Source organism: Anser anser (assembly GCF_964211835.1).
Source record: "Anser anser genome assembly, chromosome: 6".
In the NCBI taxonomy this organism is placed as follows: Eukaryota; Metazoa; Chordata; class Aves; order Anseriformes; family Anatidae; genus Anser; species Anser anser.
Window position 1 is genome coordinate 34,755,958 of NC_139726.1, and position 17,064 is coordinate 34,773,021.

Here is a 17,064-nt window from a genome sequence, read left to right on the forward strand (position 1 = left end):
GATTATTTTTTTATATTGAAAGGTAAGTGCTCCTTTTCCTCAGCTCAATGGAATGTTTACTTCTCACTGCAAAAGTGACTCCTTGCTAATCATACATTTTGCTACTGAATCTAGACATACTATTGAAATTAATATTAAGATTGCTGGCTGTGACTTTGTTCTTACTTAAATATGACACATTTATGATACTGAAAATATATGTTCCAACTTGACCTTTCTTCATGGAATCTTGGGGGAAAAAAACAAATGCTGAAATGCAAATGTTTTCTTTTCACCCAGGCTTCATCTCACCAGATGAACTAACAGAGAAGTCAAATCATATGACTTGTAGTTCTTGTTCAGTGATAGTCTCTTCCTCTATTTGTTTGTATGGTGGGCAGCACGCTGACACAGAGTTCACAGAGTCTAAGCAGGTGGACATGACATGAAAATTCTGAAGTCTGTTTAACATGAGCAGTGTCTCATCTAATTTATTTTATTTTATTAAATCTTTTTATGGTAAGTCACGTCGAAACTCTTTTTCTTTCATCAGTGTTTTAACTTTCAAATTAATACTTGAGGACCACCATTTTTTTGTTCCCAGCTTTACATATTGTTCCCCTTAAGCATACTCAGAATATGAATTTGGCATATTAAAGATGAAAAAGGAAAAAGAAACTCATGGCTCCCCCTTTTCCATGTTAGTGAAGCACAGATTTTGTGGGGCTTCTTCTTTGTTATTTTTTTCAATGTTGTCTTAGTTCCTGAAGGAGAATTTCTCTAAGCTTTCTCTATTAATAACTGCTGTATGCTACTATTTTGTGTCCTTAGAGGTATGATATAAACAGACACACAGAATTTAACTAGTATTTTCTAGGTTGGTTTTGTACAAGAGTATCTAAAGGGGGCCTACAAGAAAGCAGGAGAGGGACTCTTTGTCAGGGAATGTAGTGATATGACAAGGACCAGTGGTTTTAAACTAAAAGAGGGTAGATTTAGATTAGATATTAGGAAGAAATCCTTTATAATGAGAGTAGTGAGGCACTGGAACAGGCTGCCCAGAGAAGCTGTGGATGCCCCCATCCCTGGAAGTGCTCAAGGCCAGGCTGGATGGGGCTTTGTGAGGAGCCTGAGCTGGTGGGAGGTGTCTCTGCCCCTGGCAGGGGGGTTGGAAGTAGATGGTCTTTAAGGCCCCTTCCAAACCAAATCACTACAAAGAAATCACCATTTTATTTTTTTACAGAAAGGGTTTTTATGTGTATGTATGTATATACATATATATTCAATTTATGAAGAACTGGACAGGGCAGGAATTTTCATAAGAATGCCCCTGATTTCTAGACCCAATAGATTCCATTTGTCATTCTTGAACTCAGCACTTCTTGGGGTCCTAAATCATGTTTGTAAGTTTTTCCAGTGACCAAGCATGTAGTATTGCTCTGCACTGTAAAACAGAACAATTTGTTTAAAAGAAAAAAATTAAATATAAAAAAAATATTGTAATGTAGGTCCATTTCTCCTTGTGTTGAACAGTTCCTGTGAATCCCAGAAAACTGGCAGCTTAAGCAGTTTTTGCTCTTCTCTTTGCTTCCTATTAAGTCAAATAGAACAGATGGGAAGAGGACATGAGATGAAGAACAGAAGTAGACAGTGATAAATTTTTTCTCAAGAGGGATGAATCACTTATTGCACTACTGTCAGCTGAAACACTTTCCCTGATATTATTTTTCCATGAAAGAAATTGCTGAGATTGCGACAGGTCTGTGAACACAAATAGGAAAAGAAACTGCTGGGTGATTGCCTGTGGGTGGAGAAGCAGTCACTAGGATCATGACTAAGAGGGAAGTGATCTATGAGGTGTTCTCTGTTTTAATATATTTTGAAGCACAAAGGAATTTAAAACCTGTACTATTTGTAGTAATAGTATTGTAACTGTGATGTCCTACTGGGAGGAGAAGCAAGATTTCTAGGGAAATATACAGTCTTTTATTAGGCCAGCCAGTACGTCTAGGAAAAGTGAGCTACTTTATAAGAACAGTAGCCCTTTGATAACCTCACATGAAGGGACTGTGGACACAATATTTACTCTGATTTTTTATACAAATTTTATTATAAAATACAATATTTTAAAATTTTTTTTTTTCACATTCTAAATCTATATGTCCATAGATTCTTCCTCTTCGGTTAAAAATCTTTTAGATACCAGTATAACACCATGTTTATGTCTGCGTTTCTCTGAATGGTGCTTACTTTGAGTTTTGTTTATCTTCCTAGTGCTCCTGGAAGTGGCCCCATGTTCAAATCCACTACAGTGACTGTGCGAGATAATTCCAATGATATCCCACAAAATGCTGCCATAGATTCTGCCAACAAACAGGATTTCAGCTGTACATTAATAAACGATGTGCAGAACTGCAAAGATGCTACTTCAGTTATTTCTTCCACTCCTGAAAATGCATGTAGTAATAAATCTGACACTAACAAATTTGGAGATCAAGTTCAAGGAGCTCAAGGACAACGAGTTGGGTTCTCTTTTGCTTTTCCTAAGAAAGCAGCAGTCAAACTGGAGTCTTCAGCTGCCGTTTTCTATGAATATAATGATGAAACATCCACAGAACATGGATTTAGCAGAAGAAGTAGATTTGTTCCAGGAGTCTGTAATCTTCAGTCTCCATCAGCGGCAGAAATAGTCCTGTGCCCCGAGGAGAAAAATAACTGTTTCCACCCAGTGGTGGAAAAATGCACTGACACAGCAGAAGCTCCTGAAACTCAGGATTCAAAAGAGCTGGCTAGTGAAGAAAGTAGAGAGCTAGAGAGTCCTGTATTAATTCCTGCTGTTTCCCATTCAAAGCAACTAGTGTCTTCTGACATGGATGGCTGCAGTACTGATGGAAATACAGCAGATGTACCGGGTCAAACACTGCCCACAGTTGTGGACAGTACTCATAACCTACCCCTGGGCTGCAGCAGTTGTGAACTGCTGGGAAATGGAACTATCACTCAGACTGTGGTGGAGGATTGTCTATCCCTTCAGAACATTGTAGAGGAAAATGGTAAAGATGGGAACAGTGATTCAGTCACAGGTGAAACTGAAATAAGGAATCTGGAGGCAGATCCATTAGTTCCATCACATTCTGAAGATGGTAGTAGAGCCCCCCAAAGCAAACTGGACACGCACAAGCGATCTTGTGAACCATTTGTTCCTGTTCTTAGCAAACACGGAACAAATGTTCTTCAGTGGCCATCAGAAATGTTAATTTACACAAGTACAGATCCGTCAATTTCTTATAGCTGTAATCCTTTATATTTTGACTTCAAGTTGTCAAAAGCGAGTGACAACCAAGAAAAGCCCAAGCATCAGCCAAGCATACCTCATTTACAACTCACAACTGAATCCAACCATAGCTCAGTCTCAGATTTTACAAATAAACCTACTTCAGAGTGTGGTAATCATGAAACGGAAGTGGATAAAAATGTGTGTGACTACACAATACCCCTTATAAGTGATGTTTCCCACACCAGAAGTTGTGATCTTGCAAAAATTCAAAATAAAGTGTCCTTGGGTGAGTCATTCAGGATTAGAAAATTAGAAAAGTATCACATTTCAAGAAACCACTTAAGACAAAGCACTGTGATAGATGAGAAATATAACAAAGTTCGGATCAAAGAAAGTCATGAAAAGTGGCTTCACAGAAGTAGAAAACGAAAAAGGAGAAGAAAATTATGTCATTGTCATCATCATCATCATCCTTCTGGTGAAGCAACTTTTGTAGAAATGGAGATTTCCTCAGTGACTGAAAAGGAAATTAGTCACAGAGATGAAAATAAATATCTGCACCTCCAAAATAACCCAGAGAAATGTAGATATGACGCAGGGAATATTTGGTTAGCTATGGATGAGGTACAGCAGTCACATCAAAAAGCTGGCCTTGACAATGGTCATAAAAGAAGCACGTCTACATCAGATCACATACATGGGGACAGAGGCTCGTGTGACATTTGGAATGCAAAAACTAGGGACCAACGCAGTGGTTGTAGACTACTGCACAGGAAGAGAAAAACAAGCTCTCGGAGAAAATTAAAGCATCTGTCTCAAACTTCTAGGAGGCACAACTGCATGTGCTCTAAAATGTGCTGTAACTGGAAAGTCAGGAGACTGGTCTGTAGCTCAGAGCATAAATGTTTAGGTCCCTGCAGTGAGGAAAAGAGTATGAGTCAAAATCACTCCGTAAAGAGAGGTTACAACTTTCTGATAGATGAACCGGAAAAATCCCACAGGAAGCGGAGACAGCATACCTATTCCTGTTCTTCAGATGAAAGCTCGTACGGACAGACATTTTTAGAAGAAGAATATGTAAGGCAAACAAGCACTTCAGGTATGCATCACAAAGAAAAATGTAAACACAGGAGGAGGAAAACTAGAATCAATCATGTATGCATTGACAGGAATACAAGAAGTGAGACCTCCAGGCCTTCTAAAGAAAACTCTGCAAATTCTACATTAAACGTTTTGGGAGAATTCTTGACTCGAGACAACATGGAGGAAACTAATGTGGATCCCAAAGCCGATCATGCAAAAGTTACAGATGAAACAATGCAACTGGAGGAAAAAAAGTCAGCCGTACAAATGGATAGTCCACATTTGTTGGAAAAAGACAAGCTGACAGATTGCGTGGCACCAGAGAGCACTCCAGGTGCATCTTCAGAATTTGTCAGACATTCTGCTGCTTCTGCTGCTGAGTGTGGTGCCCCCACATCTGCAAACACACAGGACATTCTGGAGGATGAAAAGAAAAATGAAAATGTAAACGGTCATGAAAATCAAGCTCATTATAAAGCTCCACCTGCCACTAGATCTTTGGAACAAGCTCCTCCTAAATCATATGTTTGCCATTATGAATTGGCCGAGTCTCTGCCGTGTGAGAAGATAAATGAGGTGACCAATGAATGGGTACAGTGTAATTCTGGCATATTTGACAGCCCACCACCTTTGCCATTCAAAGAAGCACATATAAACAGTCACACCTTTTTAACTACCGAGCAGTTAATAGCCCCCTTCACCTTGCCTGACCAGACGCTGATATTCCCTCCAGATAACCATGAAAAATTCAAAGACCTCCCATCCGAGGCATATCAGCAGCTCATGCAGCAAAACATGCTGGCCAACAAAGTGAAGTTTACCTTTCCTCCCCCAGCCATCCAGCCCCCCAGCTCTCCATTGCAGCCCCTACCGTTGCAGCCGCCACTGTGTTCTACCTCCGTTACCACCATCCATCACACTGTCCTGCAGCAGCACGCAGCTGCTGCCGCTGCCGCCAGTACGTTTAAGGTCCTCCAGCCCCACCAGCAGTTCCTCTCGCAGGTCCCGGCTCTGTCCAGAGCGCCTTTACCTCATCTGCCGGTAGGACCTAGGCTTTGTCCAGGAGGCCACGCGGCTTTTGTCGCTCCACCGCATTTGCCGCTGGTGCCGCCCTCGGTCCTGCACCCGACCCAGCTGGCATTCTCACCACTGCCACATGCCGTGTTCCCCTCCCTGCTGTCCCCACATCCGGCTGTCCTTCCGCTGCAGCCCCTCTTCTAGGACAGGTTCTCGGGGGGGAAAGGCGCCTTCAGATAAACAGACTTGTGGTTCCTGTCAAGCCCTCAGCTTTGCAGAATGGTTCTGTGAAATAAACTGGTCGAAATTCCTCTTTCATTGGGAAGCATTTACTGTAAGTATAATGATGCAAACATCCATGTAAAGTTCAGACCTATACTATAAAGCACTGAATAGTCTGATACTAATATGAACTACATATACATAAGTGAAGCTCATGTCTTAGAATATGTATAATGTATATAATATATTTATAGTTCTATAACTTCCGTTGTAAAGTATTCACTTTGTTTTTTTTTATCCTTGTGTATTTGCACCTATTTAATGTTTAGACAAAGCTGATGCACTATGTTTTGTACTATGTTCTCTGAAACTGTAAATCTAGTGACAAACTATCTCTTGCAATAAATTTTTGTTAACTACTTAAGTATATCAAAAATCTTTCATTATAAGCCTCCTGGATGTCATTGCTCCATGTTCTGCATTTGAATAACATCCTCTACCCCTGCTGTGCTGGGATAATCAGGTTTCCTATACTTCAGTGATTTATCACGGAGGCTCAGAGGCTAATACCTTGAGGGCAGCTGTCTAACTGAGCAAGAGAGAAAGGGTAACAGATCTGTTTGTGTTAGCAGTTTGATGTCACTGTGACAAATTTTGCCTTCTTGTAGTATGTGCACAAACTGCTGACTGTTTGAGCTAATCCCTTTTCTACTAAACCACGAAAAGACTATGTAACAAAAATAACATCAGTGGTAGAAGAAAAAAAGAGAATAGATCAACAGCGGTTTGCCTTACAGGGGAATATTCCTTATAGTGAAAATGTACAGCGTAGGGGGGCCTTATTGCCATCAAGCCTTCAGCAGATCTCCATTTTTCATGTCTACTTTTTGCACATCCACATAAGCACATGCTTAGAGGCAGCCCTGCTCTGTGAAACCCACGTTGAGACTTTGACTGAGTTCAAATGCAGTAGTCGTCTTTGTGGTAGGCAGCATAGCTTCACTGCACAGGAAGCCGGCTCTCTGTCCCCCGTTAGATGGGGCGTACTGTCTGCCCACCTTAAGGTGGGTCTCTGATCAGAAGAGTCAGCCTCATACTTCCAGGCTTTCTCTGATTATACACATCTTACATTTACCTCAGTGGGGGACAGATCTGTCAGAATGAAGGTCCTTGCTGCTTGTGCAACATGTGAAAACTAGTAAGAATGTATGAGCATGCAAAGGAGGTCAAGAGGAACTTCCCATGGGGAACTTGGAGTCCCACCAGGGTGTGATTCAGATTCTTACCTCATTTCACTCCCCTATTACCTGCAGCATTTTGGTATTAGAAATAGATAAATTACATAGTCTAGAAATAATAATAACATACTGCCATTATTTCTAACTGTATTTCAGAGACTTCTCCCTACCTCTGCAACCTTTTCATTGCTGTTGAACCTCACCTGGCTTCAGCCAGTGAAATCTTCTCATTTGCTTTAATACAAGATATATCAGGCCCACACCTGTGATGGCCTAAAATAAAACCAGAAGTGAGGCAGAGCCAGCTGTATGAGTTAAAATGAAGTCTAGCCACATGAGTGAAACTAAGAATTTGCACCATGACCTTTAGTGCTAGAAGTAGATCCTCCATAATAAAAGGTAGGGGCTAGCTTTCAAATTAATTACTTCTTTTCACTTTTTTATATATGATAATAGCATTATATACAGTTGAACTGAAGGAATAGTAATTTTGGAAGATTATTAATATACATTGCATATTAATAGTTACATGCATTATCCATTTGAAAAGTAATATTATATCCTGAAAGATATGTAGCTGGTTATTATTTTCTGCACCTATAGCATTAGAACTTACCTATATCAATATTGCAAGTCTTAGTACAATATTGTGTTAAAACTGTAGCAAACATCTTTTCAACTGTGTTGGATACTCAATGGATGTGAGCTTTCCTTGTCATGTCATTACAAAGGGCTAAACTACATTAATAAAAAGTCGATGAGAAAGAGTAGATGAATGGTTTGGTCATGGGCTGCTTCTCATAACCCCTGCCTGAGACTGGCAGGGAGCAGGATGTTGTTGAGCATCTATCCGTATAATGGCATAACGAGGGTATATTTTCTCTAGCTTGTAATTTCAAGTGAATGCCCATTTCTATTTATCTGGTATCTGTACAACGCATTTTAAGTGACTTTATCCTGCTTCTTTATTTCAAGAGTATGCCTGCTCAATCTGTATGTCTCCACTACCTCCTGTAGCAGGCAGGTGTCCCACGCCTGTGTGTAAGCCATGTTGCTCAAGCACTGGAACCTGTATTTGAAACCTGAAGGTGTGTGCTTGCCACTCAGCCTCCTACCTTAGCTGACTTGCGCTGGCTTTTGTATTTCTGCACTCCTTGGCAGGAGTCAGCGTACATGTTCTTTCTCCTGGATCCCAATGTCTTGTCAAAGAAAATGATCTAATACTATACACTTGAAAAAAAGAAATAATAGGACAATTGTGGTTATATGTGATCCATATCCATTTTATCCATTTTTATCTAGCAGGAGATTGACAAATTTCAAATTTTCAGCTGTAATGTTCATTGAAAAAATCCCATCTATAACTTTAGAAGTATTTTTTTTTTTTAAATATGTTCAAACAACTTTGGATTTTACGTTTTTTTTCTACAATTTAAATTAAATTAATTCTATTTTAAGTTGTTAAACAATTTTACAACATTGCACAATTATTTATCTACTGTAATTGCTTTTCATTAGTGTATAAACTACTGAGAATAAAAGACTAATAACCATCAAATGTAGTAATTTTCTAACATGGTATTGCCTTTAGTGCTAGAACTGTTTGTATATGTGACTTCATATGTAAGAGTAAAAACAATATAAAAATAAATCACAAGATAAGTTTAAAATTGACCACACTAAATTAAATGACATAATAAAATATTCTTTTGAGTTTCTGTTTTATTATTAAGTATATAACTTTTAGTAAGTTATATAAAGGTAGTTCTTTTTTAAGAGTTTATCTGGTATTTTAGATCGAATGTGCATTTTTATTCTATGACTTGACAGTCTAATTTGTAAGTAAACATTATTTCAAATGCTAAATAATTGAATTTTATCATTCTAAATAAATTCCACCAAACTTGCTTAATTAATTTACTTTGGAATTTTCCAATTTTCACAAATCTAGGAGTTCTTTTGTGTTTATGTTTCTGACCAGTTTGCCAGTTTATAAAATTACTGGATTGTGTTCCTAATGTAAACAGTAAAAGTGATACTATTCCTTTAATCCAACTGAATCGCAGGAATTAAATCTTCAGACTGCAATGATGACCCTAAATTAGGTTATAGATTTTGTTAAGTGATTTCGCAGAACAGCTCTGCAGAGAAATGATTGAGAAGTTAATCTGTTCCGCTGAGATGAGAAGTGTATCTTTGTCCTTGGAGAGTTGCAGTCTGCCCAGGCTATGACCTTCTTGGAGCCATACCATTTTTCAGGTAACATGAGCCATAGACTAATGTCCTATAGGATCTTTCAGGCATTAAGAATCATCATTGTCTCTTATTGTTATGGGCAATCTGGAGTAATCAGACACCTTTGTCTTGTCTGTAAGTACACAGAATTTTTCTAATGATGCCAATACCTATGAAGAGCAAAAGAATCAAATTGTTCAGTTGGTTTCATTTTCAAACTAGAAAATATGCAAGCTTTTAACTGCTTGGGAGAAAGAAAAAGGTTTAAGATTCTACAGAAGTGAGCGATAAGTATCCATGTACATAGAACCGCTGATGACAAACGTTAGTAAAAGAAATACCTTTTACAGAATGTTATTGAGTAAGAACGATTGCTTTTATCATTTGTTGTAATCAAACAATAATGAAATCATTATGAAGTAATTTGTTGTCTTTACTTGCAATGTTAACTTAATTGGTCCGTGAACATTTTACGCTCAAGAAAACTAATTTAGACGTGGTCTTCAGACTGCTTTAAACATCCATTTGTCTTTAATATGTGCTGTATGTGATAATATGCTCCTTATACAATATATAGTTTACAACATGGCTATATTTTTTCTCGAGTTTATTTTCCATAATTGTGCATTTTTCTCAAAATGTGTTTCAAATTATAATAATGTTTTGATACCCTGCATTTAAAATTCAGTTTTTAAGTATATTTGATATAGATTCTTAATTGGTGTAAATCGATGTACAGCTCCTGGCTTCAGTAGTATTTCATTGATTTGTGCCAACTGAAAATTGCCATTGTTGCAATGTTAAATATTTTGTTAACTTTCTTGGATGAAGGCAATACATTTTGACCATACGAATGTATTTTTAAGACAGTTATTTGTCTGTAACTAAGGTGGCAAATCTTAATCTATTGGATATTTTAACATGGTTCTCATAGTTTACACGTTTAAACTCCATACGTTCATTTTCTGATTTCTATTACTGTACATTGCCTAAAGACTTGATGTACCTAGCAGTGTACATATTTATGCAATATGCTGGCCTCCTGTAAAATTCTATAAAGATATGTTAACTCTTTTTCTTCAAAATAAGGACGTTTTTACTGTGTAGAAATCATTTGATATTTTTAAATTAACATGGCTTACTAAGATGTACGTGATTTTGTAGATTGCTTTGTTTTAATGTTTATAGTAGTTATGATCTTGTATATTGTTTTATTTATGTTCTTCCTTGTCCCCTTTATTTCAGGAACTCTATAAAGTTTTATCATTTTCTGTTTGTCTCTGAGTAAGATTCTCAGTGTTTCTTGGAATGTGTATGTTTATGAATAAGAACTAAGCTTTCTTCTTTTTTATGTTTATTATTTTATTTTTTGCAAAAGTTAGTATACTGACTGTAAGAATTATATAAGACTCCCTATTTTTTTTTAATGGATTTTATATACATCCGGAAGAATTTCTACCCTCCTGAGCCTGAATTTTGCCCTGTTGGTGAAATTCTGAAACCAATGAAGTCTAAGGAAGCTTTGCCATTAATATTACTCAGGATTTATTTTGATCTGGGACATTAGGTCTCTTTATTTATTAAAATGCTCTAATACTTACTGCTTTCAGTTGAATAATAATTTCATAAGGTTTTACAAAAAGCACAACCCAGTAATAGAATAAGAATAGTTAATCTATTTTAAGCTATTTGTACCTTCTTTGTTGTAACGATGTTTTTGTAATTAATGGCCATAAAGTTATCTTTTAAATTTCTGTTATATGTCATCAATGTTTTGAAACACATATATGCACCTTCTATTCTGATACCAAAGAAGAAAACACAGTTAATGAAAACTCTGGGTTTTCTACCTGTACAGGCTCCTTTAGAAGGTTTTCATAAGCAGGAGTACAATATTGAGGTAAAATAATGTATCGGTGGTCTTTATTTTTGCTGGGATAAGATCAAACGTGCAAATCCATGTAGAAAAAACTATAAGTAAGTAAGTTTCAAATGTGAATCCACAATGGGTATGATATTATGTGTGTGAATTAAAGAAGGTTACTGTTAAATCAGCAGTGGTGTTTCTGTTTGCTATGAATGAGATTTCTAAGATTGTTTTGGTTATGACTTAAAAGAAACAGCAAACAGGAAAGTACTTCTGTAAATGGATTTTTTTCATGAATTGTAGATAGTACCTGTGTACCTTTCTCATGGATGAGAAACAGCAAGTAAGTATTGCACATTCCAAATCAAACATTTTCTAAAGAAACATCTTGCATTTCCAGGGCTGTCATATGTCATAGGCTTAATATGTGTATTTAGTCAATCAGAGATCTATTTAAATTAGAGTATTTGCACTACTGTGAATATAGAAAAAGTGAAGCCCAATTCAGGCCCAAAACTTTACTTGAAATGTAATTCAGGTAAACGGCTAAGTATTTTGACCCCAAACCTTCTTGTATATATTGAAACAAAGAAGGGACAATCACAAGACATTCTGAAAGGATGAAACCTGCATCTGCAGTGCCTAAATAATGTTTTTTGCTTGTGGAATTGTAATTGGAAATAGAAGTTTACTTGAATTTTAGAGGTGATACGTATACGTACATGTACAAGTGTGCATGTGTGTTGTGGCATGAACTTACCAGGTTACTGGTTCAGTATTCTTGTTTTCTGGATGCAATTTTGCATCTGTAATTAAGTAATGGTAAGAGTGGCTTGTTTAAAATGCACGTATGAGAACAAAAGCAACTATTGGGGGGGGGGGGGGGACAGTGACACAGAAAAAAATAAGAAAAAAGGGGTTATAATAAACGTATTTTTCTCCCTAGGTTGTAGGGAAGTTTTTTCAAGCTATTTCATCTGAGTTTTTACTTAGCTGTATTTTGTGTCGTGCCCCCCCCCCCCCCCCTTAAATTAGCAGTGCTGATTTCCTTAGTATGCCTTTTGGTAGTTGGTCTGTCAATCCATCACTGTCAAAAAAAGACAGGATAGTGAGAGGAGATTTGCATACAATTTGCTCTAAGGAAAGTCCCTGTTCTCCCTGGAGAAATTATTCAGTAGAAAGAGTTTTCAGCGTGCAAAGCAAGCACATTGCTCTCTGCCACTGCCCACAGCTGCACATTGTTCTCTCCTTCTAACAGGTTATCTTCTAGAAACAGAAGAAATAAAAGGGAAGGTGTTTTCATCTGCCAACACCAGTTTACCCAGAAGTAGGTGCAAAGGAACCTGTTGGAGAACTATCCATGTCAATCACTACCCTTGAAGGACAATAGAAAGTGGTTTGTGAAAGGTTCCCTAGAGGAAAAGACGCAGGTACTTTTGGAGAGAAAAAAATATAATAGTATTGACCCTGGCAATGTTCATAGAGGTAGAAAGCAACACAAAGATATACAAGGAGAGTTAGGCATAAAGGGGTCCAGTTGCAAAGGTTTTTAAAGATAGGAACAAAGAGCTTTAGAGCTTTAATCAACTCTTCCTGGGCCTACTGAGAGTAGTGATAATTAATCTCTAGAAACCTCCCTTCATCCTTTTATGCAGTTCTCCTCGGGAGTATTTTTGTTTTTTAACCCCTGGATACCAAAAGATGGGTTTTTCGGACACTGGACTTTCTGGACTGTGTGGCATTATCCTGAGCAGCGGGATGGATGAACCCTGAAGTACCAAGGGAACTAATTACCTGGAAAGGTAATTTCAGATTGTTTTTCACAGAGAGCAAAGCTGTGTAGAAACATGAGTGGAGACTTATCTGCCGCTGCACATCTAAGAGGTTTTATTTGAGATTTAAACGTTTTAGACTTTTCACTGCTGTGTCACAGTGTGATGTACTGTATCAAAGCTGCTTCTTTCCATCATTTTTCGTTATCACGCAGGGTTATGTAGCTTAACATAGCTGATAGATGTGATTTGACACATCACAAGCAGATGCGTCAGCAGGAGTATCTAAAAATGACACAATTTGCTCAAATGCTGTGGTTACAAAAATATCCTTCTTGTAAGTTATTTTAAAATTAAAGTGTATATATTTTGATGACAGTGCTACAACCCCTTCCCAGAATATTTGTTGAGCTATCAGCTGTTTTGCAACATAACATTACAACAGGAAGAAGAGGGGGAAGATTAAGCAGATATTACCAACCATTTATTTATTTATTTATTTATTTATTTATTTATTTATTTTTCTGGAACATTTTATGTAATTTTAGCAACAGGAAAACAAAATCTATATGGTCATCAGGGATTCCTTGTCTGTGACCACTCAGCACAGACAGATGTCTGAAATCCAGTGGCCTTGTAGACGGAGAAAGCTCCATAGAATAACTGGCAAGCTGTCTTTTCATCTTTTAAATCCATAATGCATGTATATACATATCGTTAATAATTCATACTAATGGAGAGCTCTTGCCCAAGAGCTCTCCCCTATCACAGAAAATAAATTGTTTAATGATGTCTAGGATAGAAATAAGAGTCTGGATTTAAATCCAGCTATTATAAAGCAGTACTAGACATGCAGTGCACACTTCCATAAACAAATAAAGTCATTACAGTTTAAAAACAGTGAAAATAAAATAATAAAAAAGACCATTTAAACAATATGCAAAGTATATCATTTTTAATTCCCCACCCCCCACCCCCCACCGAAGCCAAAATGCCAAGTACTCACAGTATCAAATATTCTTTGATAGTCTTCAAGGCTGGCCCTAGTGCTGTTACAGGCAAGCAGTAAGGATGAAGTTTATTGTTATAGACTAAACCTAAATTTGTAGGGAGGCAAAACTTGTTTTTGGGATGGTAGATGTCTGAACTGGGATGTTAGGTGGAAAAGAGTCTGGGAATGCTCGGTGTGGTGATGGGTCACTAAGTGGGTTTAGGTGGCAGAGTGGGTGGGATGGAGAGTGGCTTTTGAGATTCGAGAGCAGAGGAAGACACCCACTGGGTGTCAGCGCCATCGAGGGAAAGCAGGGTAAGGAGATATCAGTGGGTGTGTTGCAGAGGCGGGCAAAATGATGAGGAATGGAAAGGAGGCCTTTACAGCAAGATGTTGCAAATTGTCTATGCCCTCTGAGCATTAGCTCAGGCAACTGTCTAGTTTTTCAATAAAACGGAAGATGGAATTTTCTTCCTGCTTACAAGTGAATAATAATGAAAGACTTGATAGTGACTGAAATCTTGTTTTTCAAACCCCAGCAACTGAAGTCTTCCTCATGAGAGTGAGAACTTACTCACCTGGATAGTTCCCTGTCCTGCTAGTGTTCTGCCAGGGAGTGTCATCCACAGCAGATTGCTTCTGATCATCAGAAACAAGCATATCCAGGTACTAGATGGAATGAGATTCTCATGTTTTACACATGCCTCAATTTTCCTATAGTTTCATGTATCTACAATAAAAACGGACCATTTCAGTTTAGTGTTGTTTCAGACTGTACTTACTTTTCTTCATGATTTAGTTATATTTGTGTTCAGTCTAAGATAATTCAGCCTAAAATATTTTCCCTTTTCTATTAAATGATTGTTTCTTTTTATTACACAGAATAATCATGTATCCTGCCCCTAAAACTGAATTAGTGGGTCCAGCAAGTAATGTGTGACTCTCTTATGTGATAACAAATATGTAGCCAGGATAGGGGTCTTTTGCTTTTCTAGATTTATGAAAGTATTAATAAGTAGGCACTGGTTTGACCTGAAATCATCCATTTTTGTATGCTCACTTACACCATCTATATCTGATGGAGCTGCACTGAATGTATCTTTGTAGCTTGAACTTTTCTGTGTCAATAAGATTTTGGTTCTATGAAGAATTATTTAGCTCAGAAATCACAAGCCAAGGTCTGGATTTTGGATTTGGATAATTCATTTTCACAGGCAAACTTTTCAACTAGGCTGATGTTTGACAGCTTTGTGGATCTTGGGGAATTTCCAAAGCCATTTAAAGGCTCTGAATGCTCTTTCTGAGTCTACATAAAAAATGTTTTGAATTTTCTCTTTCCACAAATCTATCACGCTGCTTATCAGTCTCATGAACTGAGCCATTTCCTTGGAGTTCTAGCATGCTAAGCTTAAACTCAGTTCTCATTTCCTCCTAACTTTCGGGTCTTCTGATGCTCCTTGCCAGAAGTGTGTTTTAAAGCTAGTGGTACCTCAGCTATCAAAAAGGATGATGAAAAAAAAATACACCTCCCTTCATGGGGATTCATTTTGCATTGCAAAATGCAAAGGAAAATGAACAAAAAAAAAATCCTGCTTGCGGTTGTCATACACATGAGGCATATAGACGTTTAACTGCATTTTTGGGGTTAGGAAGACCTTTTTGTTACTGCTAGACAGTAGTGGATATTCATGCTACAACACATGCAGGATCCTGAAACTGTTGTTATACTATGAGGAGTGGGAGTACATGTACATGAAGACAGATGTGAGAGGTCATTGATGTGATTTTCATCTCAGTCACAAACACGGTATGTGAATTAGGACAGAAATAATTTCACTCTGCTTTCTTTAGGAGACTGAAGCAATTGCAATTACTTTCTAATATAGTGCGTACACTTATCTTCTCAAATAGTACATGAGAAGATGAAATGTATTTTATTAGCTTCTAAGTTTATGACATTTTCAGCTAGAAAAGGAGAGAGAATATTTTTAATGTTAATACATTGATTTTTGATGTAAAAAAAAGATTTACATCATAAAAAATTCTGAACTAATTGTAAACTGAGCATCCAAAACCAATATTAGGTGCAATTAATCATAATTTCTTCTTATTTTTCTCCACACCATTGATAAAATTTTTATTTTTTTATGTTAGGAAAGGGAAGAACAATGTAAAATCGTGAATTCTAATAGAACACCTCCTAAAAGAGGATCTCAAGTCAATTAAAATGGTTGTAGAAATATTTAGGCTTTCTTTGGGTTATTTCATTATTGGCTATAATAAGCTCACAATCCATAGTAACATTACGTAACTGTTTTGATCAGAGAAAGGTAAAGAAATTAGGAAAATATACCTTGTAATTATGGCAACTGGGAGGCATTCTGGAACAGCTTTTATAGATACTTGGGCAGCTTGTGAGCAGTTCCACAAGATGTTCTGTCACCCAGCAAGGACAGAAATATAGAAGAATACTGTAGAATTGAGTTTGGTCCCAGATTCTAATTAGACCATAAACACTGGCCAAGTTTCATAAACATTGTGGAGGTTTGGAGTGATTATGCTCACCAATGCCAATAATCTAACTTTAAATCAAATTTTCAGACCCTGGCTCTTAGCCTCTGCTCAGTTTGAGTAATAAAATGCATAAAAGGGGAATGATCTGCATGAAAAAGCTCTTCTCATTTCACAGGGCTTGAAGAATGATCCAGGACCATTTATTTCTCTAGTGTTTTAGCTAGTGTTTAAATAATTCAACCAGCATTTTGACTATGCACTTCTTATTGAAAGTGCTTGGTTTTAAACTAATCTGTACTGTGAAGACATTTAAGACTATTTTTTACAGTATTCTAAAGCAAGAGCTCGTTCCACTCTCTCTAACAGTAAATAACTCTTTCTGTACATGGATATCTCACTATATCTTAAAGTAAGCACTGTTTTTCTTCTAAATGTGATGAGAAAAACTTATATGGGAAAACAACCTGGAAAGAAGAGTAAAATCAAAAAACAACAGATCCCAACAGATACCTGTGCGCATAGGGATAGGTATGTGTATTTTCTGGAGAAAACAAACTACAAAATCAAGTCCAGGCTTGCTTAGCAGAAATTTCAAAATACGGCTAGTTGTGTGTTGAACCCCAAATTCTACTTAGCAAGACAATAAGGAAAAAGAAAAAAAAGAAGAAAAAAAAGAAAAAAAAAAGAGAGAGACTGCCTTACACTTAATAGACTAGCAGAATTCATATGCAAGTTGTTTCCTTTCAGTAGAATATAATAAATTAAATGAGTTTGCAAATGTTTCTGGGCACTGCAAACAGCTGACACAATGCTATGCACATCTATGTCAGTTGGCTCTGGTACTGTCCCAGGAAAAGTGACTGCATGTG

General features: G+C 37.2%; 1 protein-coding gene across 3 annotated transcripts in view; it reads left to right on the forward strand.

The window, feature by feature from the left end:
• Positions 1-11,795, forward strand: part of ZNF804A (zinc finger protein 804A) — a 154,699-nt gene extending 142,904 nt beyond the window's left edge. For all 3 annotated transcript variants that reach the window (XM_083842871.1, XM_083842872.1, XM_083842873.1), the window contains one exon: positions 2,254-11,795. In XM_083842871.1, the coding sequence (XP_083698997.1) occupies positions 2,254-5,560 (3,307 nt within the window). In that variant the 3' untranslated portion in view covers positions 5,561-11,795. The remainder of the gene's footprint in view (positions 1-2,253) is intronic.
• Positions 11,796-17,064: the final 5,269 nt, after the last annotated feature.